The sequence below is a fragment of the Sphaerodactylus townsendi genome, linkage group LG02, assembly GCF_021028975.2.
Source record: "Sphaerodactylus townsendi isolate TG3544 linkage group LG02, MPM_Stown_v2.3, whole genome shotgun sequence".
Taxonomy (NCBI): domain Eukaryota; kingdom Metazoa; phylum Chordata; class Lepidosauria; order Squamata; family Sphaerodactylidae; genus Sphaerodactylus; species Sphaerodactylus townsendi.
The window spans coordinates 85190019-85215629 of NC_059426.1; the positions used below are offsets into that span (position 1 = coordinate 85190019).

Genomic DNA, 25611 nt, shown 5'->3' on the forward strand with positions numbered 1-25611 from the left:
TGTTCTTTAACATATAAATGTCTTAAAGATACATATATAGTGCTTGTTAAAAATTAGGGACATTGCATAACATGATGAGTATAGTATGTAGATTTTAATGGACACTTTTCTAGACCATGACATTTTTGGATCACATTTACAAACTAAATATTTTGTTTAAAAGATCTTTCCAGAAAACATTGCTCAGAACGTTAGGAGTTTTATAGAGTAACAATGGATTATTTTCCCTAGATGGTGATCCTATATGGGATACTCATCCTCTTAAGCCAGCAATTAGTTACACTGCCCTCAAGACATACTGTTAAAAAAGCAAGAAAAATATTTTCTTTTTTTTTTAAATCATGAACAATTTAATGTGGAGGTATGGCAGGAAGGTTTCCAGAGGTCTTACTACTATATGAGAACCACGATGTAGAAAACAGCAGAGCAAGTCACTTTTCTGTCAGGAGTATATTTGTTGTGTCTTTTGAGTAAAAGGCAAACAAATCAGATTTTTCCTCTTTGAGTTAAAATGTACTGTATTACATTCCTTGACTTTTCCATCTGATTTGTAAGATTAACAGGAGTAGAATAATCTTGGAGAGCCAGCGTGCGATAGTGGTTAAGCTGTTGAACTAGGACCGGGGAAACCCAAGTTCAAATTCCCACTCATGCCATGGAGGTTTGCTGTGTGACCTTGGGCCAGTCAGACATTTTCAGCACTGACCCTGGCTAGTAGTTGGATGGGTGACCTCTAAGGAATACGAGGGTCATGACCCCAAGGCAGACAATAGTAAACTACCTCCAAACGTCTTTTGCCTTGGAAACCCTATGGGGGTCACCATCAGCTGTGACAGCAAAAAAAAAGGGGGGGGGAAGAAAAGTCTCTACAGGATAGAAAGATTTTCTGTATTGTGAAGCATGACTTCTAACAATACCATACCCAGAGGTGCAGATCCACTTGTACTGTGAATGCTAATATGCAACCGGAATCCCCATCTGATTCTGCCCTTTAAAGGCTCTGGAGCCCATAGATTTGTACCATCCCTAATAGATATTTAAGCAGTCAACAGTCTTTAAAATGGAAGGAGATTGCACAATATCTCTTGGAAAGTTTATACTAGTAGCTAGATGGGTTGGTTCTTATGTAGGTGAGACTGGCAGTGCTTCAGCTGTCTTTCCTCTTCTCCTCAACATTTTTGCATGTTGGTTTATGGAATTGGTTTCTTTGCGTATTTAAATCAAGACTCATACGTATGAACAGCAGAGTTCTTTCTATGTATGGCATAATAAAAAATACATGTTTCCATCCTTAAATACCACAAAAAGTTATCCTACTTCAGTAGAATGCATATAGCAAGGGTCCCCAACTGTTTTGAGCCTGCAGGCATATTTGAAATTCTGACACTGCATGGTGGGCACAGCAACAAAATGGCTGCTGCAGAGACAGAGCCAATCACAAGATGATTGCCACAGCTTAACTTCAGTAACACAGTGCAGATCTTTGTCCTATGGGGGCAGCTGCTGCCAAAGCAACAGTTTAAAAAATGTGGTCAGTCAATTAAAACCCTTGCTGCACAAAAGCCCTACCTGGACCCATCTACTTCCTAAAAAAAAACAACACTTGAAGGGCACTAGAAAAGGTGCTAGTGGGCGCCATGGCACCCACATGCATCATATTGAGGTCTCCTGCCATATAGTATTCCTGAAGCACTCCATCAAAGATCACAGAAGACTGAAAATCTGAATATATTTAATATTTCTTGTAAATGCTTGTTGGATAGCTGTCCATCTCATCCATTTTTTCAGGGGGTGGAGCTGTACAAATCAGATTTGTTCATAGAATGGTATCTATTGACAGTGTAGTGGAATTTAGTTGTCCTTGCAAAATTTAAGTGTTTTCACAGAAGATTTAGGGATTCATTTTATCATCAAGATTGCTAGATTTGAAATGTATATATGGTTCCTGACATGAAAGGTGAGTCCCTAACCCCTATACCGCCCCGTTTCGAATCTTTCGTTTCTGGGGAAGGTAATTGAGAGAGTGGTGTTGGAGCAGCTTCAGGGTTTCCTGGAGGACACATCGGCGCTTGATCCCTTCCAGTCCGGCTTCCGTGCTGGACATGGGACGGAGACCGTCCTCGTCGCCATCACAGATATACTCCGCATGCAGCTAGACCGAGGCGGATCGGCGCTGCTGATTCTATTAGATCTTTACAGCAGCTGTTTGATATGGTCGATCACGACCTTTTGATCCACCATACTTGGCACACCTCTGGGAGTACGTGGCGCACTGTCCTTCAGTGGATTGCCTCGTTTCTCCAGGGTTGGGGTCAGCAGGTTTGGTGCGGGGATGAGGTCTCATAGGACCCCACGGTTGTGGGAGTCCCCAGGGAACCTTGCGGTCTCCCGGCTCTTATTTAACATCTACATGCGACCCCTCAAGCTCAGCTGAGTGCGGAGTTTTGGGCTGGTCTGTCACCACAGCGCAGGATGACACCCAGCTCATTCTGTTGATGGAGGGGCGGCCTCTGCCCCTGTAGCTCTACAGCAACTGTTTGGAGTCGGGTTGCTGGTTGGTTGGGAGGTGCAGAGCAGGTTAAAACTTTTAATCCAACGTAAGACGGAGGTCCCTTTGGCTGGGCCGGGGGGGAGAGACCAGGGGAATTTCGGCCGCCAGTCTTGGAGGCTTGAGTTGGCCCCAGTATGCTTTGGCCTGCAGCCTGGGGTCCGCCTGGACATGCTTCACTATCGATGGAGGAGCCAGGTGGCCCATGTTACCCGGAGTTGCGTTTTTTCACCTCACGCCAGGCTCGGCGGCTGGCTCCCTATCTCTCCCAGTCCGACCCTGGCCACTGGCGATCCATCAGCGACGGTCTGTGAGAGTTGGATTACTGTAACTTCGCTCTCTGAGCGGGCCTTCCCTTCGCGACTGATCCGGAAGCTGAAGCTGGTCACGAATGCGGCAGCCTAGCTGTTGACAGATAGTGGTTACTCAGATCACATCACCCCTGTACTGCGCTGCCTGCAGTGGCTTCCAGTGGAGTTCCGGATCGTTTTCAAGGTGTTGGTATTGACCTTTAAGGCCTTACGTGGCATGGGGCCCACGTACCTACGGGACCGCATCACCCCTTATGTCCCACGCAGGCTGCTGCGTTCGGCAGCGGCAGAGCTGCTGGAGATCCCTGGCCCTGCAATGGTGCGGCTGGCCTTGACCCGGGCCAGGACCTTTACGGCCCTGGCCCCTGCCTGGTGGAATGCTCTACCTTTAGCTGTCCGGGCCCTGCGGGACCTTGGTGAGTTCCGCAGGGCCTGCAAGACCGAGCTATTCCACCAGGCCTTTGGGGGGGCTGGCCGCGGTTCTACCACCCCCCACTGAAGCTGCCGTTTCCATCTGGCCGGGCCCTGGTTTCCATCTTGGGCCGACCTATCCCCTCCCTCCATTGGCCTCTAGTCCGGGCGCTCTGATATTTTAACCAGTATGTAATTGAAATCGCTTTTAAGTTTTAAAGTTTTATGTTTTAATGAATTAAGCTGCACTCTTGTACTTGATAGGTTTTATTGATTGTTATTGAATGTGCAGCCATTCTGTGAGCCGCCTCGAGCCCTTCGGGGGTGAGGCGGCTTATAAATCCCATTATAAATAAATAAATAAATAAATATGTTTGGAGCCTTTTTGCTGAGATTAAATTACTCTCTGCTGGCTGGGGAGAATGAGTACCCCATCAAGGGGCAGCCATCAAGTGAACGTCCAGAAGGAAATATGCTGGTAAGTTCTAGTTTCCCATTTCATCAAGCCAGTATTTGAGGAAATAATAGTTAACATTTGTGCAAATTATATTGAGCAGAGTGGACAAGCTTTAATTGTTTCCTGTTTATCATTAGTGGAAGCGGGAGCAAGAATTTGACTTGCAACTACTGGAAAGGGCAGTACACCCAGAAGAAAAAGAGGAAAATAACTGGTTAAAAGTTGATCCCGTATCAGTGACAGAAGATGACCTAGAACCTCAACATTACAGCTTAGATATTAGCAAAGAGGTAAGAGAGATGGTCATCTTATATTCTGATAGCAAATTCGACAAATCTTTAGATACTTAAATCCAGTAACTGGAGCTGCAAACAGGAGAGACAGATCTTTCTACGAATTTGAAAAGGACCCCAGGATTACAAAAACAATCTGAAATCTTAAAAAAAAATACATTGGGTTGTTTTTAAAAAACTGGCAATGATAAATGGAGTGCCTTTAACTTTAAGCAATGGATTCCCTCAGTTACTGTTGCTAGACCACCACAGATTCCAGGCTTCCATTTCTGTCAGTAAAAGAAAGGGAGAGTGGGCAGAGCCCTTTCCAGGCCTACTTTGGCCTTTGAGGAGGGGTCCATTGGGGCCGACCCTGGCTAGGGTTGCCAGATCCAGGTTGGGAAATTCCTAGAGATTTTGTGGTGAAATCTGAGGAAGGCTAGAGTTTGGGGAGGGAAGAGGCCTCAGCAGGGTATAATGTCATGTAGTCCACCCTCCAACGCCACAATTTTCTAAGGTGGGCAGGTCTCTGTTGTCTAGAGTCCAGTTGTAATTCAGGGAGCTCTCCAGGTCCCACCTGGATGTTGGCAACCATTGGCCTGGAAGCAATCTCTGGATGACTGATACTGTCCAAGTTGCATGACTCAACTAGGCGTGGCTGCTTGCTACTGTTCAACAGCAGCCCCTCTATGAAAGCCAATATGGCGTAGCCATTAGAGCTTCTGAGCAAGACCTGTGAGACCCAGGTTCAGATTACCATCTTGTTATGAAAGCCCACTGAGCAATTATGGACAGTCACGTACTCACCCTAACCTACCTCATAGGGTTAATGTGTAGATAAAAAAGAGAGGAGAATAATATAAGTTGCTTTGTTCTTCACTGTGGAGAAAGACTAGTTTTTTAAAGATAGGGGCTGCTGGGGATTGAGGGGGCAAGTTTAAGATAGAGTGGCAGATAAACATAGGTTGACTATTAGGGGGTAGGAGATAGGATTGCCAATTCCAGAATTGTAAATTCCTGGAGATTTGTAGGGTGGCATCTTCAAGGGTGGGGTGGGGGGTTGAGGAGAGGAGGGACCTCAGAAGGATATAATGCCATAGACTCCACCTTCTAAAGCAGCTACTTCCACCAAAGGAAATGGGCAAACTGTAGTTTGCACCTTTTTCTCCAAACCTGTTCTGAGAACCATGGTTTGAAGAAGTGGTGTGAATCACAATTTGCCACTTCAGACATGGCCGTGCATTGTGGTTTGCAATAAACTACATACAAAAAGGATGGAGGAGCATAGGGGCTTAAACTCTCTATCCAGCCCTCCATTGTTTAAATTGAATCACTTCATTATCCAAAAAAGAGACCTCACCTCATACACTCTAGGATATGTGAGAAAATGTCAAGTTGTCAAGCTTTGTCAAGCTTGTCTTTAAAGTATATGTAAAGTCAAATGTCAAGCTTTGACTTTAAAGTATATTTCTGAAATGTTGTGGCATATATTTTGGAATGCTGTAGAGCCACCTGGTGGTTAAAAGAAGCATATCTGACATTTCAGTAGGAAATCAGTAGGACATCCAGGTCATATGGACTTAATTACATGGGATGGAAAGTAATTCCTCATGACTACTCAGCAGGAGGAGAAGGCCTGTTAATGTTTCCATTGTTCCAAGCACTCTGTATTTCAAAACACATCAAAGCATCTCCCAGGTCACTAAGCCTTAATCTCATCCCAGATTCCTTTCTTTAACACCCAAAAAGAAGACCACTTAAACACAGAGCAGCACAACATATGTAGTCCTTAAGAAGCTAGCAAGTTTGTGGGGTGGAGGGGAAGAGACAGTAAAAGAACCCTGTCTGTGCAGTTGCAGAGAAAAATGATTTACTTGAGCAGATTGGCCGCATTCTAAATCAGTTTCATTCTAATTCATTCTACCAGTGACAGCCATTAGTATCAGATAAAGTATTACATTCTAAAAATTCTGTGTTTCTAATGTGATTTCTAAGTATTGCCACAGCAATTCTACTTTTTTTTAGTTTTTAAAAAAATGTGAGAAAATTTTAGGAAACCATTTAGAATTAACCATAAAAGTTTATTATGTTATATCTCACCAAACTGGTAGAATGGGGTAATAGAAATATTAAAGTGTCTGTTTTGTCCATTTTTCTATGGATTTTGTGTTACAGATTTCAGTTGATTGTAATTTTTTATATCTAGACAGCATGACCAATTTAAAACTATCTCTCTTCCCCTCACCCTTAGTTATCAAAACCTGAAAAGGTTGCAATTCCAGAGCGTTATATTGAGCTAGAGCCTGAAGAACCTCTCACTCCTGAAGAATTAGCAGCAAGGCACCGTAAGGCAGAGAAAATAAAGAATATTCTTACTAAATCAAGGTCAGATTTCTATAGTGTGTAAATCCTATTTGTTTGTAACATCTAAAATGGAAAGAAGCCAGCACTCCTGTATCATAACACAGAAGTATAATTTTATATACAACATACTAAATTTATGAGCAGATCACTAAAACCAGTTACATGTTTTGTATAGAATGTTTGTACTTTAGTTTGCATAAGAGATTATGCAACGTATTGTCGAAGGCTTTCACGGCCGGAATCACTTGGGTGCTGTGTGGTTTCCGGGCTGTATGGCCGTGTTCTAGCAGCATTACAAACTTTGGTACATCGTGCAAACAGAATCTGTGAACCTCACCTCCTACAAGATGAATTGAATCACCTAAACAGGGCTCTACAGGCTAATGGTTACTCTAATACAGAAATCAGAAGGGCTGCAAGACCAAGAACAAGCCACATGAACAAAGATAAAGAGCCATCTAGAGGGAAGGTGTTCTTACCATACATCAAGGGAACCACTGATCGCATAGGAAAACTGATGAAGAAGCACAACCTACAAACCATCTACAGACCCACTAAGAAAATTCAACAGATGCTACGTTCAGCAAAGGATAAGAGGGATCCTTTAGCTACTGCAGGAGTCTATCGCATACCATGCAGCTGTGGACAAGTCTACATAGGAACCACCAAACGCAGTGCACAGACACGTATCAAAGAACACGAAAGGCACTGCAGACTATTTCAGCCAGAAAAATCAGCAATAGCAGAACACATGATAAACCCACCTGGACATAGAATATTATTTGAAAAAACAGAAATTCTGGACCACTCCCCAGGAAAGCCACTACGTCAGGACTACACAGAGAAGCAATTGAAATCCATAAGCACAGCTACGGACAATTTTACCAGGAAAGGAAGAAAACTATGAAAAATGAACAGAACTTTGGCTGCCAGTGTTGAAAAACACTAGGGTCAAGCCTGTGTCAAACCAGCTCCACACAAACTTACAGGATGACCATAGACAAAAGAAACAAAGGCCAAGATACTTCTATTCAGATGCTCCCACCAGTGACCTTGCTATCTACAGAAAGTTACTCCCAGGCTATAGTCTTCATTGTTACTCATACTTCTATTCAGATGCCCTCAACTATTGACCTGGTTGCCGCCTTTGTTACTCACAGGCAAGGTTTCCCCACCCACCCTGGACACTCCAACAGATATATACTCCACTTTGCTTTCCCCAACATCGAGATCACTCTAGAGAGATGCTACAGCCACAACAGATGCAGGCGAAACGTCAGGAGAGAATGCTGCTAGAACACGGCCATACAGCCCGGAAACCACACAGCACCCAAGATTATGCAACGGTTTGCAGAATCACTTGCACAGGCTGAAACTATTAACTGCAATATTACTATAGCACAGAGTGAATTTCCAGTGCAAGAATAAGCATTTATGGAACAATTCTAGCATATTTTTTTATTATTCCGTGTATGGTTCTTTGGTTCTAACCCACTATGTGCCACTGAATCCTATGGATTGTAACCACTATGAGATATTGAAGACACGTCCATTTTGGATTATGGATGTCGAGTGTATGTGTATGCTGCATATATGGGATGCACTTAATTAAGGTTAATGTTTTTCCCTATTTTCCTCCTAGCATGCACAACCTACAGCTTCCAGTTTCAGAGGACAAACAAAGTTCAACTAATTTAGATTCACAGTTGCAAGAACAAGAACGTATCATTACCATATCATATGCTCTGGCTTCTGAAGCCTCTCAACGGAGCAAGGAGGTAGCAGGTATTGCTCAGTTATTTATAAAGCAATGTCTGTGACAATGTGATCTCTTATTCCTTCTGCTATTGTGTCTAAGATTCTGTGATTCTTTCAGAAGTATGGACTAATGGAAAACTTAAATCCATGCCTGCACTGGTAGGCATACACAAATCAGGGCTATTTTGATACATTCCAGTACAAATGTACTGGAGCCACTGTATGTCTTGCAGTGTTAGCTCTGCCATATTAAAATCTATGCTGTCGTCACTGTCAGGCAGAATGCCTCTGCTGTATAGAAGTCCCAGGAGCAGCGTGTAAGGCGATAAGGACAGAGAGCAGGCCAGTCAGTGTTTAAACAGGAGTTGTTCCAAAGCAGTTGGTTGCACTTCGGCTAAAGCACGGCTGACCCTGAAACATAATGTACAGTTCAAGAACTAGTAATGAAAATGGCAAAAATTAAGAGAGCCCAGTCTGGAATAGTTCAAAACATGCTACAAAAGCTTGGAAAGAAATTTAAAATGGGAGAATTAATTATTCAGCATTATGTCAACCTCCTTCTATGTGCCATGGTAGCTTATCTGTGCACTGAAGGCAGCTGTTAGTTTAGTGTATAAGGCCATGCTTGCCTGCACCAAGACGGCTGCGAACAGGCTCAATCTGTCATGGTGTCAGTGAAAGCCCATATGTGTTCCCTGTTTTCCATAGTCTGTTTTACCATTATGTCTTTTAATAAATACATCCTTTCATCTCTTTTTCTGTTCACATACTCAGAGCATTCAGATAAAAGTCATTACATAAAAATAAAATGCTAAAGATTTAAAACTAGCAACTGGTTTTTGTTTTGGTGAGAATTGTTCTTGAAATTTTCGGCATGTCTATCTCCCTGGATTCCGTATGGTAAAAGGGAAAAAGAATTATTTGCACAATATGCATTAAGACTCCTAGTGTGATGTAGAAACAGCAGATGAAGATGCTATTATTGCTAAGTAGTACTATTTATTACTATGTGGTGCTTAATGTTTTAGTAGCTTGCTAATTCAGTGTGGCATTTGCAGTTGATCTGTCAGGGCCAACATTGCCTCCAAACTGCCCAATAGGTTGTCCATTGTCTTATTTGACTTGCTAATTTTTTCTTCTGTCAGGACAGGTAATAACAATGTTAAATCTTCACATATCAGACCCAGTTATGTTTGGTGGTAATCGTAAATAGAGACTGACAACTTACCCAGTTCTGTGTACACAGTAATGATTGCAAGACCCAATGCCTATTTTACCTTAGCCATTAAAAATCTGCTCCCAAGGGGGAGTCACATCTTCAGGAAAATAATCAGGCTCCAATTCTGATGTTGCTCTAGCACAGGGGTCTGCAACCTGCGTCTCTCCAGATGTTCATGGACTACAATTCCCATCAGCCTGTGCCACCATGGCTGATGGAACATGAACATCTGGAGAGCCACAAGTTGCAGACCCCTGCTCTAGCAGAAGAAAGTTCCACAGTTGTCTAAGGAAGGACTTCTGCCATTATAGTATTAGATGGAAAATTCCCTTCCTAGTACTGTTTTGGTAATACAACTCTGCTTCAAATGAAGGGGAGAGTAAAGAAAGAGGCGTGAGACTCCTCTGGCAGTGGGAGATAGCTGTAAGAGTGCTCAGTGCACTCTTAAATAGCAGCAGCTTATACTTACATTCTGAGAATCTCAATTCAAAACGGAAAGGACCTTATGGCAACATCACTTAAGAGCAATGTCTGGTAGACCCTTGGAAAGCAGAAGCTCCAGCAGATTATGTTTTTTTGCCCCTTTTCATTGCAAGCAGGAAGATATAAGCACAGTAAGTAACTGAATTAGATCTTCAGTGTTAATTGAATTGCATATCCTGGCTGTGTGAGGTACAGAATTTGTATACTTTTTAATGCACAGAATACTAAAAGGCCTTAGCTCACCCAAGGCTGGCTCTGCTGTGTTGTCAAGCATGTGTCTGTTTCAGTGTGTGTGTGAGCACAGGTGTAGATGTGTGTATGTAAATTCATAGTGCCTAATTCCTGTGTATGATCCCTTCTAGCTCCACAAATGACCTACCAATCTAATGCACCCTCACCTTCTGTACTTCAACCACTCCCCTTAAGCAATGGATTTCACTACACATTTGTCTAAAACGCCTTAAAAGTAAGAACTAACTGCTCTTGGCTGCCTATATTGCCATTAACTGTATGCTTTGAATTGTTGGACGCTAACTTTAATGTTAAATGTAATCATAATTAGTGCATGCAAAGTTGAGTAATCTTGCCTACTGCAATAACAATAATCTTTTTCTGAAGTGCATGTGAACCCATGGGAATAGTCAATAATTGCTTTGAATTTGAGAAATTATTTTGACTGCTCTCTCAGCAAGACATAAAATATAATTTAATGTTGAATGTTTAGACCTGACTTCTTAGCAGCAACCTAAAGAGTAATGTCCTTAGGAAACATGTAGATGCAATAATGTGTTTGCAGAGAAGCTTGTATAGCAGTGATGGCGAACCTATGGCACGGGTGCCAGAGGTGGCACTCAGAGCCCTCTCTGTGGGCACACACGTCCAGAGTTCATCATTGAGGAGGGGCAGAAAATCACACACACACACACATCTAGGCTGGCCTGGGCACGATCCTTTACCTGGGAGTAAGCTTGGTTGCTGGCAATGGGGCTTGCTTCTGAGTAAACCCTCCTAGGGTCGTGATTCACCCTTTCATAGCGTTGCATGGTTGCTTCACAGTGTTGGCACTTTGCGATAAATAAGTGGGTTTTGGGTTGCAGTTTGGGCACTCGGTCTCGAAAAGGTTCTCCATCACTGTTGTATAGTCAAGTGTAGGTTAAGGCAATGAGAACCCTTGAAAAACAGATTACTGATGGACTTCATAATATTTTGGGGGTATGCATACTGTTTTATCATATTGCAGTTTGGTTAAGAGCAGCTGAAATTTTTTCTGTATGTTGTTAGATGTTTTCTATTATTTCTCCGACTGCTTAATTTCAAATTTTTTCTTGTGATAATTCTTTGCCATGAGTTGAACACCAGGTATGGCAACCAAAAACTTAAATGTTTACAGCAGCAACTGTTGTTGCATCTTGTGCTTCGATAATATTAACAGCCATACCTGATATAAGTGGGACTTAGCAAATGTCTCTTATTTAAAACTACCTAGAGATGTGAAGGCCTGGGGTAAAAATGGAATAAGAACCCAACAATTCCTCAACACAGGACTTTCCCCCGTGTTTCCAATAGAAAAAATAAAGATCATAAATAACGCCCCCACACAAAAACTCCAAACCCCTCATATGAAAGATTTCTCTTTTAAGAAGAGTTAAATACTTTTACATACAAGATCATCTTCACACAAAATTTGAATCACTAAGATGTCTACATAAAATAATTGACAGCATTATTACAAAATTTGTGTTTTGTATTGTCAACATTTTCCCCCCTACCTCTTAAATGACACAAACTAAGATACCTCTGCTAAGGTAGCTGTCTGCTTTCTGGCATTGGGTGTGTTCACATTTTGCCTTTAGAAAGCTAAGCATTGACGCTTTTAAATTACAGAAATATATGGTAAAATTCTATATACTAATTAAATTATTTATAATTTAATTAGTATTTAGAACTTTATTAAAGTGCTTTGATAAGTACTTTTGATTTTCGAATTCATTGTTTATTGGTATTTTCTTCAAGCAGTTTCCTCTAATTTAAAACAATTTCCTCAATCAATGACCAGAAACTACTACTCAGTTAAACCTATGATAGCCAATTTTACAGTTAGACTGTCTGTCCAAGAGGTCATTGCAAACTTTTATAATAATAATAATAAAAAACTGATCCATTTAGTCCAGTATACCATTTCACAAAGCAGCCAACCAAGCTCTTCTAGAGGCCAACAAGCAGGACATAGAGACCCAGGCCTATCTCTGATTCTGTATCTCAGCACTGCCTTTGTATGTGGGGGTTCACTTAACAAATGGTGGCTAGTAGACCTATCCTCCATAAAACGTTTAACTCCCTTTGAAAGTCATTTGTGCAGAAGGTCACCATGGAAACCTTCTTGGTTCTGGCTGAGAGGAAGATCTGTATGGCAGCTGTCGGCAGAGAGTCCATGTGGACACTCCACCCATAGCCAAAATGGGAAGAAAGGTAAAACAACACTCCTGATCTCCTTTTTCTCCCCTTTCAAACGCCTTTTTTTAAGCTGAGCTGCGGTATAGGTTGACACCATGATTCAGCTGAGAAGGGGAGAGGAGAGCTGAGGCTCCACCACTTTGGTGTTTCTATGCAGAAGCAACAGAGGAAGAAAAGGGAGGGCAGGCAGAGATAGCAAGTAGAACAGGGTCAGGGTATGTGGACATCATTCCCATCTGCTGTCACAGTAGAAAATGCTGCTGCCATATGGAAACAGTCTTAGGCCTTTTAGAGTTTCATTCCTTAAGCAGTTTGTTAAAATGGGCTTCCAAAATAGACTTTACTTTAGCAAAGTTTCATACATAGGAAATAAATCACTGTAAAATTGTTCTGATTTTAGCTGGATAACTATGAGAATTTAGTGAGCGATAATATACCTCCTATTTATCTATTTGGGTATTTTATTCTGCTCCCCCCTGCCCCACCCCCCAAGTGACCCTTATAAATATACATTTTAAATAAATCTAAAATATTAAGACTACAGTTGTACCCATTTGTTCCCAGCACATTTCAAAATGCTGCTTCTTGTCTTTAAAACTCTAAATGGCTTGTAGGACTGAGATACTCAGGATCAGCCTTCCCTCCCGTTGTCCAACCAGCCAGTTAAGATCTATCTCACAAGACCTGCTCTCTGTGTCCCTGCCTTTGGGGAGTGAGGCAGATGGCAACTGGAAACGGGCCTTTTTCAGAAGTGCCACCTTAGCTGCGGCACTTCCCCTTCAGGCTCACCTGGCACCTGCATTACTTTCTTTTAGGTGCCAGACTAAAACATTTCTGTTTACCCAGGCTTTTAATATGGAGATAATACTTTAAAATAAGTTTATAGTGTGCTTTTAGTTTATTTTAAGATTATTTTAAGATTCGCCATTTTAAGCTGTTATGTAATTTATCTTTTATTCTCTGACTGGGTTTCTTTGACGCTGATTTTAATTTATAACTTTTAATGTTATTTTTATTGTTATTTTGTAAATTATCTTGAGCAGGTTTCTCAGGAAAGACAGCATAACATTCCTTACATAAATACATTAAAAAATTAAATAACCTCACCTGGGATTGGGTTGCCAGGCCTCACTTAGCAGCCAGTGGGAGACCAGCAGGGAAGAAGGACAGGGGGACAGGCATCAGGCTGATGGTATGACATCACTTCAAGGGGAATCTAGAACTGACATCATGCCTCTCTAGGAACTGAGTAGAACAATTCTTAATTGAGATTTGGCAATTCCTGAAGAGGTGTAATATCACATCCAGGGTTTTTAATTAAAAAAAAAACTTATTAGGTTTCTATCCCACTCTTCCTGACTAAGGCCAGGCTCGGGGTAGTGTACAAACATATTTAAAACATTCTATACATAATTCATAAAATTAACTTATACATTCCTAGTATTAAAATGCAAGCTGGCGAAACAGTCCCAAAAACCTTTGCAAAACCCACTCATCTCACCTCAGAAATAATCCCTGTATTTCAGATACTGTCCAAGTGTGGGAGAGACTAACAGGAAGGGGTGACGTAGACGACTGACAACACATTGGTGGTTGAGTGTTGTTGTAGGGAGGCCTCAACCAAGCCCAGTGGAGCATCTCTGTCTTGTAGGCCCTGCAGAACTGCTTAAGGTCCCACAAGACCCTGGTGGCAGCCGACAGAGTTCCACCAGGCTGGAGCCAGGACAGAAAAAGCCCTGGCTCTGGTCAAGGTCAATTGGAAATCCTTTGAGCCAGGAGCTGCTTGGAGATTTTCCTCAGAGGATCAAAGTATCCTTCATGGGCAGTGTGGGGGTGATCCAGTTTTCCCTGGAAGTTACATGATGCCTACGCCCAACAGCCTCTTTTTCTCCTCCCATCATCACCTGGAGCAGCAGCAGGAAATAGGAGATGGAGGCAGGGGATCTGCTGAGGAACTGGCAACCCTGTCTGGGCTGATCCTGGATCCACTGGGGTGGCTATACCCAGGCCAGTATAGCTGAATACTTATTAGGGTTTTTTCCTTTTTTATGCTTATAAGTTTGTTTAAATCAGATAAAACGTATTATGTTATTTTTAAAAATCTGCAACTGGAAATGAAACAGAAGCTCAACCCAGATGTTATGTAGTTGGCAGATATGTTTCCAGTATTGCTGGTTTCTCTGTCAGGAGCAGACTTGGACCTTTTGCAGACAGGTTATACGGTATAACCCCTGGATGCTGTTGAGAAGAGAGACTTTTTCCAGCTTCCTCATAACATTGATTAGCATTGGTGACCTCTCTGGTTTTCCCTGACTTTTGTCCAGTCTTTCCCAAAAGTGCTTACCGACACATTTTGGCAAATATCATAGCAAAGCTGGATGGCTATCATGTGAAGCAGGGAAGTACACATTTTCCCAGTCTTACCCACACAGAGTCCATTTCCCATTCCCTGTACCCCACTGAAGGCATTCCCTGTACCCCACTGCTGCCACTGTGGGTTTTTTTTTACTTTTTAAACTGGAAATTAAATATAATTACATTGTTATAGTAATGTATCTATCTGAATTTCCAGCTTTCTTTTTAAAAATCCTTAGCTTGTTTTTGTAGATATGTCTTTTTTAAAATGAAAGCTGGTAATTCAGAAAACCTGCTTTACAGTAATAAATTGCTGACTTTTAAAGTAGCAGAACAAGCTCCAGCAGTTCAGGGTGGTGATTGCTGCCACTGCTACAGTTCTGGCAGTGAACACAAGGGTCACTTGACTTGGACCCAGGCTGCAGTGGCAATGGCTGTAGGTTTGTTACTGACGGGCCCTTGCCCTGAATTTCTGTCCTCTTTTCCAGAAGAAGTTGGAAGCAAAAGTAATTTCTGGTATAGTTATTCCTTCCACACCGCAGCTTTCCCCATTGCAGTTTTGACATATCCCAGGTTGGCATAAGAAATTAAAGGAGACCTTTTTGGGAGTTTTGCAGAAGCCTCAGACAACACACACAGGCCGGCAGACAACACAAAAAAGCTTAGAAATTCAGAAAAGTATAAAATATATGTATAGCATTTAATAATATCAACGTATTTTATCTTTTAATACCATAAGTATACACAGTTTCTATTTTAAAGTTGAAAGAAAAGAAAACAGAAAAAATTCAGACTTCTTCTCTGATACGAAGGGAGGGCCAAAAGATTTTACATGGATTTCAAAATTGCAGGGGGGCGCCGCAGCCCTAACCCCAGCAATGCGAAAGGGATAACTGTATAATATTGCAAGGACTATCCTTATTCAAGGCATTTTTTCAAAGCTGCCATGATCTCATACTTTCAAATTAGTGCTTAATCTTCATTGCCATTCTACGGCCTCAAAAAGGTCATGCAATGTTGGATATCTCTGTTGTCAAAATTGATTTAACAATATCTCTTAACCAATTTTCTGTTTCTTTTCATGGTAGCAAAAGCAGTAACTGATCGCTGATGTACGGTATAAACCTGCAATGACCTGAAGGACGACAACAAGAAAGATGACAGACTTCGCTTCATTAGCTTCCTTTCATGCTTAATCTTTCCTTGAGCACACTGTACAAATAACTGCAATGAGGGATTTTCTACACATGCACAAAAGAGCAATTTAGCAGATCTTTGTTCTGTGTTTTTAACATAAATAGCACTTTTAATATACTGTATCAACTGCTAACATTGGCCACAACCCTCCATATAGCCACCCTCTTTCAAGTCCTGTTGATTCCCATAGGTCTTTACAGTATAATATGCGAGGATTGTAGCCGGTGTATTTTTAGGAAGAGAATATATAGTAGATTCTTTTTTTAAAAAAAAACCTAAGGGCTGTATTGATTTTTTAAAAAGTATATTTAAGTTCAAACACACGTTGTAAAGGCAGTTTGTTGCTTTTGTTTTTAAAAGGCAATCTTTAAGCAAATAGTAGCATTTAGGTGAGAATAACTTAAGTCGTTTTCTAGTTTTTCAGAGCTGATAATGCCTTGTGACCACTGATTAACAATCAGATGGAATCTTACTAAAGTATTTAAAATGTTGATGTTTCTGAAATCTCATGTAAACACCAAAAGGCAGAAATAAAATTTGCAAAGTGTCTATTGCTATTAATTAGTAAATTGGCCTAGCCCAGTCCAATAACACAATGCAGGTCCTTTTGAGAAATGTATTTTTAAAGCAAAGATTTGGGCAATGCAATATTTAGGAGACGATTCAGTCCCAACGTAAGAATGGTGCCCATGTGCAGAAGACTCCCTCATGGATTAATAGAGTTATGTTTTTCCTTTTTCGCTTTCTTCAAGGCACTGGCATGTCGTTTGCCGAAAACACAGCGGGCCATTAGTGGCTCTGAGCTTCAGTAACTTGTGTTGGGCAAAGAAATTGGCTGGAGGCACACATAGATTTCGCATTCATTCTAATGGCCTGTTGTGCTACTTGTGTAACTTTAGGTGCCTAGGCTAGATCATCGCCTTCAAATTGAGCAATAAAACCATTAAAAGAATATGGCATTTTATTAATAAATGTCTGTGCTTTTTTCCCTTGTGTTTTCAGCAACAAAAAGTAAAAACAATAACATGAGCAACAACTATAAAGTTAGGAATTTTTGTGTCAATTCATTTTGTGCCCACAATCTGGCTGACACAATGTACTTTCTTGAGCCTGTAGCAAAAGGCTGACCATTAACAAGATAATAAAAAAAGAGCTAAATGAATTGCTGATATTTTTTTTACTTGAAAAACTGTATGAATGTGTTTGAACTGTGTAGGTTGCAAGTCTCCTAGTATTATGTTGTCAATGGGTTATGTTCAGCAAAAAGTAAATTCTAAATTCTTTGCATTGTGAAATTTAACTAACTTTTTGCAGCATATGACTGTAGTATGCTGCTTTTATACATAATATTTATAATAATTCACTATAAAATACATTTGGACTTGTGGTAGAATTTACAATGTGATAGCCTTAAAATGTCTGCACATTAGTGTCCACAAGAAATGCCCCATCCTTCCAATGACATCCCCATGGTGCCCACAGCGGCAGCTATGAAAATCCAGTATTGATGGGAACTCATGGCAGTTCCGAGCAACAGCAACCCATGATCTAGGGATCCTTCAATAAAAGGGATTGATGGTTGTGGATTATCTCTGCTTTTGTCACTACACAGCAGTCCTTTCTGACTCTGGAGAAGTTGATGCCCAGGCCCATAGGACTAATAATAATTCTACAGGACTGGGGGAGGTGTTAAGGAGAAACTCATTCCAACCCACTAAACGATATGACTGTTAGTCCACCTGGGTCCACAACCTTGCAAATAAACTTCTCCAGGAGTGAAGGAGAAAGTGGGGAATACCTGTGATCCTTGCACTGGACCCAACTCAATATGCTAGTCAAGGTTCCCAAGCACTGAATATTAGCTATGTATAAGTAGCTTTCCTGTGGAAAAGGTAACATGTAGATTGGCTGTTAGCTTTGAAATGCAAAAATCCCCAACTACAGGATCATCCCAATGTTTTTCGTTTGTAATATCTGCGTACAGTGGGAAATTGAGAACTTCGCCTTCTTACAGATGAGAATTGGGAAAGCCCTATATTCATGAAGTTCCTTATGTCCCTTACTTATGAGTTCTTGGTGTATAAGAGGAGTGCAGTGTAAGGATAAAAATTAGCTCAGGATGTTGATGGCATATTGGCTTCCCAAAGTAAGAGACATAGAATAAAAAGATACCGGTCATACTGAACAATTTGCATTTTTGTATTCCTGCTTTTGAATTTGTCTTTCTTTGTCCTGCATGGCAAGCCACTGTTGGCTTTTGTTGTACTGCTTTGTGAGGCATACTATCATTCTATATTTTAAAAACCCCACTGGAAGCATTAAGCCATTCAATATGTATAAATAAGCCCTTGGGATGGTGGCCCATATATTGGACATTTAGTTGTTGAAAATGAAGGGTTTTGATTTAGTGATTAGTCTGTAGAAAATGCTGGCCACTATGAATAATTGCCACATTCTCCTCCCCCAGCAGTCCCTTCCAACCCCAAGAAGTTGATTCCTGGGGTCACAGAACTAATAACTAATAACCAGGAACTGCCTGCAATGGGGAAGGGAAGGAGCAAAATTGCCTGTCTTCCTCTCGTCCATAGAGTTGAGCTTGTAAGAGAAAGAATCATCTCACCTCTTTCAGTGCAGGCTGTAACCCACATGGTTACTAGTCCATCCAGGTCCACAATCTCCATGATCAACTTTCCTGGGATGGGAAGGGACTGCTGGGAGAGCACAACATGATAGATACCAGTCCTGCATATGCAGTGGATCCAACTCAAGGCTCAAGTTTCATGCAATTCTGCTTCAAACTCGAATGGGATGATCACATACAAAGAATTCAGTTACCCTGGAGGATTTGGAGTGGTTTGTTATATCTTAGATACTGAAATTAAAAAGAGAAGCCTAAGTTAAAGAAGCACAATTTCACTTTGCAGTTTTGTACATGCCAACTTGTGTACTTGTACCATATTTCACAAACTGCAGCATTTGTAATTTTTTCTCTCTATGGAAAGATATAAGAGCAAATGGTGTCTTTAGTGGCTGCAACTTTTTTCTCAGTCTCACATTTGTTACCTTTTTAATGGATAACAAATGAACTCTAACACAGTCCTGATTTCCCATTTTCTGATTTCTAATACAGTCCTATTTGTTTAGGCTTATTTTGGCATAGCTGCTTAAAGAAGTTTTACTCTCTGAGTAAAGAAGTTTTACTCACTCACTCACTCACTCACACGCGCGCACACACGTGAACTCATATATTTCCATTTCTACCACTAATTGTGTAATCCTATGCAGGATTACTTTAATTTAAGGTCATGAGTTTAAAATTCTGCAATTCTGCACAGAATTGCACTATCAGGTTATGAAAAAGAAATTGCAAGGGATTAAAATTATTAAATAAAAGTTCTTACTCTATTTTGATTATACTTGGAAGCTATTCTTGAAAAATATATTTAGAAAATACTGTTATTTTTTAAACTCAACTCTTTCAGGGTCAAGTCTGTAATATTTTGCCAAAATCAAATGATTTTATTTTTTGCCTTTATAAAAACTTTTAAATAAATATTTTGACAGGAAACACTAATTTAAATAAAATGTGACAGTTTGGAAAAATATACCTGTGCATATTAAACTATTAACATAACACTTGCATCTGTGTTTGAGTTTTCATCTCTTCTCCTCTTTGTTGATTTTTTAAAAATCCTGAATTCTGTTTGTGCTTTTTGCTTTGAACTGTTTTTGACTGCTTCTAATTAGCATTCTTATTTGTTCAAATTACAGTGACCTTGTGGGATAGGAACCAGTATTTCCTATTTCCACAAACTATGTCATTTTGGAGCTTGTACTTAACTAGTTGCTGGCTAGTTATCCTCATATAGACATAAAACCGCCTCATGATAATTTAACATTACATTAGTTTTAAAAAACCCACCTTGTTTAATACGGTGACTTGAAAGTTAGGTTACATAAGAACATAAGAACAAGCCAGCTGGATCAGACCAGAGTCCATCTAGTCCAGCTCTCTGCTACTCGCAGTGGCCCACCAGGTGCCTTTGGGAGCTCACATGCAGGATGTGAAAGCAATGGCCTTCTGCGGCTGTTGCTCCCGATCACCTGGTCTGTTAAGGCATTTGCAATCTCAGATCAAGGAGGATCGAGATTGGTAGCCATAAATCGACCTCCATAAATCTGTCCAAGCCCCTTTTAAAGCTATCCAGGTTAGTGGCCATCACCACCTCCTGTGGCAGCAAATTCCAAACACCAATCACACGTTGCGTGAAGAAGTGTTTCCTTTTATTAGTCCTAATTCTTCCCCCCAGGTTCTGAACATAGAAGATTCAAATTTACACTGTGTGCTCTGCCTTTCTCCCTAGTGAGGACACAAAATGGCTTATATAATTCTCCTTTTCTCCATTTTGTCCTTACCACTGCCCCAGAGAGGTAAGTTAGGCTGACAATGTGTAACTCACCTAAGATTAATGAGGAAGCTTCCGTGGCAGAGGGGGAATCCACACCTGACTCCCTGTGATTCTAGTCCAATACTTCCCAGTACACTACATAATGTTGAAAGTTTTAATTTTTAGGATGATTCCCATGTTCTGTATGTATGTCTGGATGTGTCTCTTAAATGTATTGAGGTACAAGTTGTTCTGTCAAGATTTTCCTTCTCTGCTGCATGCCAAATGACAAAAATAGCATGCATCTGTCCCTGATAATCATTTCAGAATTCATTTGATGGATGCTGAACTTTGTCTTCCAGCAGGGTATATATACAAGATTCAAAATCTATACTAGACATGATTTCAGCATTCTCGAAGAGTATACTGTCTAATGTATACCTTTTGCCTCACACTGAAGCCCCAAAAAACTCTTTAGCATTCCTAAAATCATTAAAAATGTTTTCAGTAATTAATTTTTCTACTTTTCTGGGTGGCAAATATATTTTGTCATATTACTGATATTTGCTTTTGTATGGAACAGGTAGAATAACATGTATATCCTGTCCGTCCTCCTTGCAATCATAGCAAAATACCATGCAAGCCATTTTGCAAAGACATTAACCATAGAAGTGTCTGGCGAGCCTGGAATTTTAAAGACTTCAGGAACAAGAGCCTACAGCCCGGTGTGCACAGTATGCGTGCAGAAGGTTCATTCTTCAATTTTTAAAAAAACTATCACAGAGCAGGTGATGTGAAAGACCCTGGAGAACCACTGCTGGTCAGCATAGACAATACTCATCTTGATGGATGAATGAATGGTCCCTACCAGCTAGCTTCATGTAGGTTTGCTGTTCTTTTTAATCATCTAGGTACACTTGTAAGAATTACAAACATGAAAAATTCAGAGGTAGAAGAGTGATGCTGAAAGCCATTTTTTTTCCAAATTTCTATTTGCTCTGTAGTGAAAGGATACATTTTACTATTATAAAATAGAGTTTATGGTGAAGGGTTAGGAATGGCAAACTTTAGAAATCCAGATCTAACATACAAACCCGAATTATGTATTTCACACTTCAGGAAGCTACACTTTTTTATGTTTGATGCCATTATTACTTCATTACGAACATACATACTGTTTGCTATTTTTATATTTTTTTAAAAATCACTGCCACTTTTAAATAAGGCTCCTATAAAATGAGCTTGCTAAAATTTAATGTGACTACTACTGGAGCACATTCCAATTAACTTTTACAGACTTAAGTCTTGATTAATTTTAGCTACATTAGGGCTGTTGTAGGAAAATATGATAGTGGAGATACATTATGCTACTAAATAGTGGAGATACATTATGCTATTAAATAACATTTTATGTTCTTCCATGTGTTTCCTATTCTTTTTAAAAATTGTTCTTTTATTAACCATTTCTGATGCCTATATTTTACTGCTGAGGAAAAATCAATAAATGGTTCATAGAAGTCAGAAGTACACATACCGCAACAAATTAACTTTAAATATTTTCCCTGTTAATGGTGGCTCCCTAAACTCCCCAAAATTTTATAAAGCAGTTTGGCTGTTGCAAAAAATTTCTGTGTTCATTGTTTTTTTGAGGGAACTTCCACATCAACAACTCTCACTAGATGCCCTAATGGTTTTTAAATACTTGCTTCATGCGTTAGCCAGCGTGATGTAGTGGTTAAGAGTGGTGGACTCTAATCTGGAGAATGGGGTTTGATTCTCTACTCCACATGAGCGCCAGACTCTAATCTGGCAAACCAGGTGTGATTCTCCACTCCTGCAAATGAAGCCTGCTGGGTGACCTTGGGATAGTCACAGTTCTCTTGGAACTCTCAGCCCCACCTGCCTCACAATGCGTCTGTTGCAGAGAGAGGAAAGAGCCACTTTGAGACTCCATGTGGTTGAGAAAAGCAGGTATAAATCCAATTCTCCTCCTATTTGGAGGCCAGGTATGTCTTTTAATTCCATCAAGTCTGAGCTGAGCTTAAACATTTTATTTAATGTTGCTAGCATATGGGTGCTAATGCCAATCTATATACATAATTTGCTAAGGGTTTGGAATGTCCAACAACAAACCCCCAGCCAATGGGTGTGAAGTGCATCCCTCACATTCTAACTATGACCCATATCCCTTTCCAAGACCTGGCACCTTGGAAAGCAAGGTGGGGGGGGGGGGGAAGCGGGCCCAATTCTCCATGTTGGACTCAGTGTACTGAATCCAGTATGGAGGATAGGGCCCCCCACCTCCCTTCCCTATTTCCATAGGACTTGGGAAACAAGGAGGGGGGAAACAGCCAGATCCTCCATGCGGGCCTGAGCTAGCTGAGCCCCTCGTGGAGGATCGGGGTCCCTTCCCTGATTCCAAAGCTATGCAGGGTTTGGGAAACAAGGAAAGGGAAACAGTCTTATCTTGCTTGCCCTCTCCCCGTTTCCCTGTAACTAGAGTCCATTTTATTCCATTTTAAAATGGGCTTTACTGCTAGTACACTATATGTACATTTCCAAACCTCTTACATTATTACTGTGAATAGTAATACCTGTGGATTAAGCATGATTATCTGTGCAGTCATTTGTATAACACATGCTTCTGTCCTAAACCAGAACAACATAAATGAAGTGAGGTAACTTGCATGTTTCAAAAGTATTGCCAGCTAATAGGTTAGCTTCCTCCAGAATGATTTTTTTCCCACTTTGGCTGCCTCTGAAAATGTATCTGGGAAGACTTAAAAAGGACTGTCATAGCAATTTATTTTTGTGTGCTTGAGAGAAATAGCAGCACTATTGAGACGCAAACATCTGAGATCTAGAAAGTATGTTTGAGGATTTATTTCTCTGATTTCTGTTTGTCTTCCTATATTTTTAAAGCATTGGCTAATGCAATGTGTATGTATGAATCGCATAGTTATAAGTAGTTCAGAGAGGGAATGGAAACATTTCTCTATGTTTGCACCTGATAAACATTGCCATTGGTTGTAGCTGCATTCAAAAGGCAAAGACTTTTTATTGCCTACTAGTGAAAACAACCTTTCTTCATAGTGGAACAGTACAAAGGAAGAGCACAGAATGTACATACATCACAGTGACTGGAATTCTGTTTGAACATGTGTATTGATTGGGTCTGACCCCTTTACACTTCTTTCTATTATTTGAAAAGGTGCATCTTCATGAAGCTGAATTGAAACAACTGTCATGAACTTTCCATGAAAACTTCTTGAGAAATTTCTTATCGTTCAAAGCTTTGGAATTTTAAAGGGCATTTTTAATATAAGCCTGTTGAGGTATTCTGTACCACAGCCACACTTTGAATGTTTTAAACTACAGGCAAATATGAGAAGAATAAAAAAACCTGCAGGAGTACTATGATACAGAGGAGTGGAAGGAACCTTTTCACCTATGAAACATAGAAATGTCAAATAATGCTTTGAGAAAAAAATGTGTTCTAATGTGTGCAACTTTATCAGATTTATTTACAATCAAAGAGTTTAGACTGATCTGAAAGATCTGCTCTGATCCCTTACATAATGATAAGGTCCAAAATAATTTAATTCCTGATTAAATTGTGTTGTGGACCATTTGAGTAATTCCAACTGGAAAATTTTCCACTGTCCATTTTAAAGTATCTAGTGAGCTACTTATATTATGAACGATGAGGCACACAAAGATAAAACCATGCAAGGCTGTAGTAACAAGAAAACAAAAGGATCAACATGGCAAAATGGGCCAAGGTATCAATCTTGAGGTACTTTTAAAAAGAAAAATGTTCAAGGCACTGCTGCTACTATCTGTACATTGCTGTAAAGGTTGCAGAAGAAGCTAGCCACACATGGTGAGTTGTCCTGATCAGATTTTCAGATAGCACCCTTTTTTGTGACTGAAACTAGTTTTTTTTTCTTTGAAATGTTATTCAAACTGGCTAAAATGACAATACCTACAAACTTTTCTTTTTGAAAATATTCGAGATCCTTACCAAATACCACAAACGCTGGTCTAAGAAAAAATCAATGATACTGATAAAAAGTAGTTTCAAATAGTAAGGGGCTGTGGCATATTACACTGGCTGACTACGTCAATGGTGAACAGTTGTTAGTGGAAATTCGAGAAGTCGAGTTTATGTTATCTTTTACAAAACATAGCCACAAAACTATCCCTATTACACATGGGCATTTCCTATGCCATCCTCAGCTGCCCCAGTGGGATAAAAATATCCATGCCATCAAAATATCCATACATTATGGATACAATCAGAGGGCCACCCCTGGATAATTGTGAATCAAGCTTAAGGCCAGCTGGAGAGGAAATTTGTTAATTAAGTTTTATTCCTCAAAATAACTGAATGGAGGAAATGTTAAGGACACTTTAGCACATCTCCAACAACAGCCATTTCTTGAGCATGCTTAGTATGTTTTTATCCTACCTTTTACCTGCTTAGCAGGTTTTTAATACTACCCTTCTACCTTGTTTAAAACAGACTTTGTATATAAAAATGGAAATGAAGTCCAACAAGATAGGTTCCACTCCTGAATTTGGCAAAGGATTGTTCTGGACTAACCAGAAAGCCCAATTACTTCTATGGCTTAATCATAAGAGAGGTGGTTGCTGTTAGACAAGTTGTAAGACAGGAAACAGATGTGTGACGGCCTGCTGAGAAAAGTGTTTTTAAATAAGTGCAGGTCTGTCAGGAGTCATTATTGTTTACACTCAGAGTGCCACAGAGGCATGGGAACAGGGAAACCACCTTACTTTCTGAGGCAACCTTGCACTCTGATTGGGTGGAGTGTATTGATGTCACCAGAGGGAGGAGGATATCTCCATATGTAAAATTATCTGAGAGGCTTTTGGTCTTTAACATTCCTACTATTAAGTGTTGTCTGTCTTAACTGTATTAAAAAGCATAACAACTCTGAGAAGGAGTAGTTAGCTCTCAGCAGTCCTACACTTTGACTATATGAAAGCAAATATATACAGACTGGAGGTAATAGATGGAGGGGTTTATTGAAAGGCCAAGCTGAAAGGCCATATAAACCAGAAAGGAATATCTTCCAGTGAGGAAAGAATTCCTATATACCAGTTGGTCTGGGGAATGGGGTTTTGCTTTGAGTTTTCTCCGTTGAGAGTTTGTTTTAGTTAAGTGTTTTTCAAACTGTGGAGGGCTGAGTGTGGGTACTGAGTATATCTACTAAGCCTGTTAGAATCCTGTGTGTGGGTGAACAAGCCATTAGTCAGAACATCTTAAGTTTAAGGAATTTTACCTTTTAAGTAACTGTACTACCTGAAGAATAAGCTTACTGAAATGGACTAAACTTATTTAAGTGTGTGCCTGAACACAAATACTGCTTC

At 40.3% G+C, this 25611-nt stretch overlaps 1 protein-coding gene across 9 annotated transcripts in view; it reads left to right on the forward strand.

Moving 5' to 3' along the window:
- Nucleotides 1-19468, forward strand: part of PLEKHA7 (pleckstrin homology domain containing A7) — a 185199-nt gene extending 165731 nt beyond the window's left edge. For 6 of the 9 annotated variants that reach the window (XM_048485543.1, XM_048485545.1, XM_048485546.1 and 3 more), the window contains 5 exons: nucleotides 3865-4017; nucleotides 6251-6384; nucleotides 8006-8148; nucleotides 10186-10289; nucleotides 15721-19468. In XM_048485543.1, coding sequence (XP_048341500.1) covers nucleotides 3865-4017; nucleotides 6251-6384; nucleotides 8006-8148; nucleotides 10186-10277 — 522 coding nt within the window. In that variant the 3' untranslated portion in view covers nucleotides 10278-10289; nucleotides 15721-19468. Of the gene's footprint in view, nucleotides 1-3864; nucleotides 4018-6250; nucleotides 6385-8005; nucleotides 8149-10185; nucleotides 10290-15720 lie in introns of those variants that run through there. The other 3 variants (XM_048485544.1, XM_048485550.1, XM_048485551.1) reach the window with 2 other exon arrangements.
- The last annotated feature ends 6143 nt before the right edge of the window (nucleotides 19469-25611 follow it).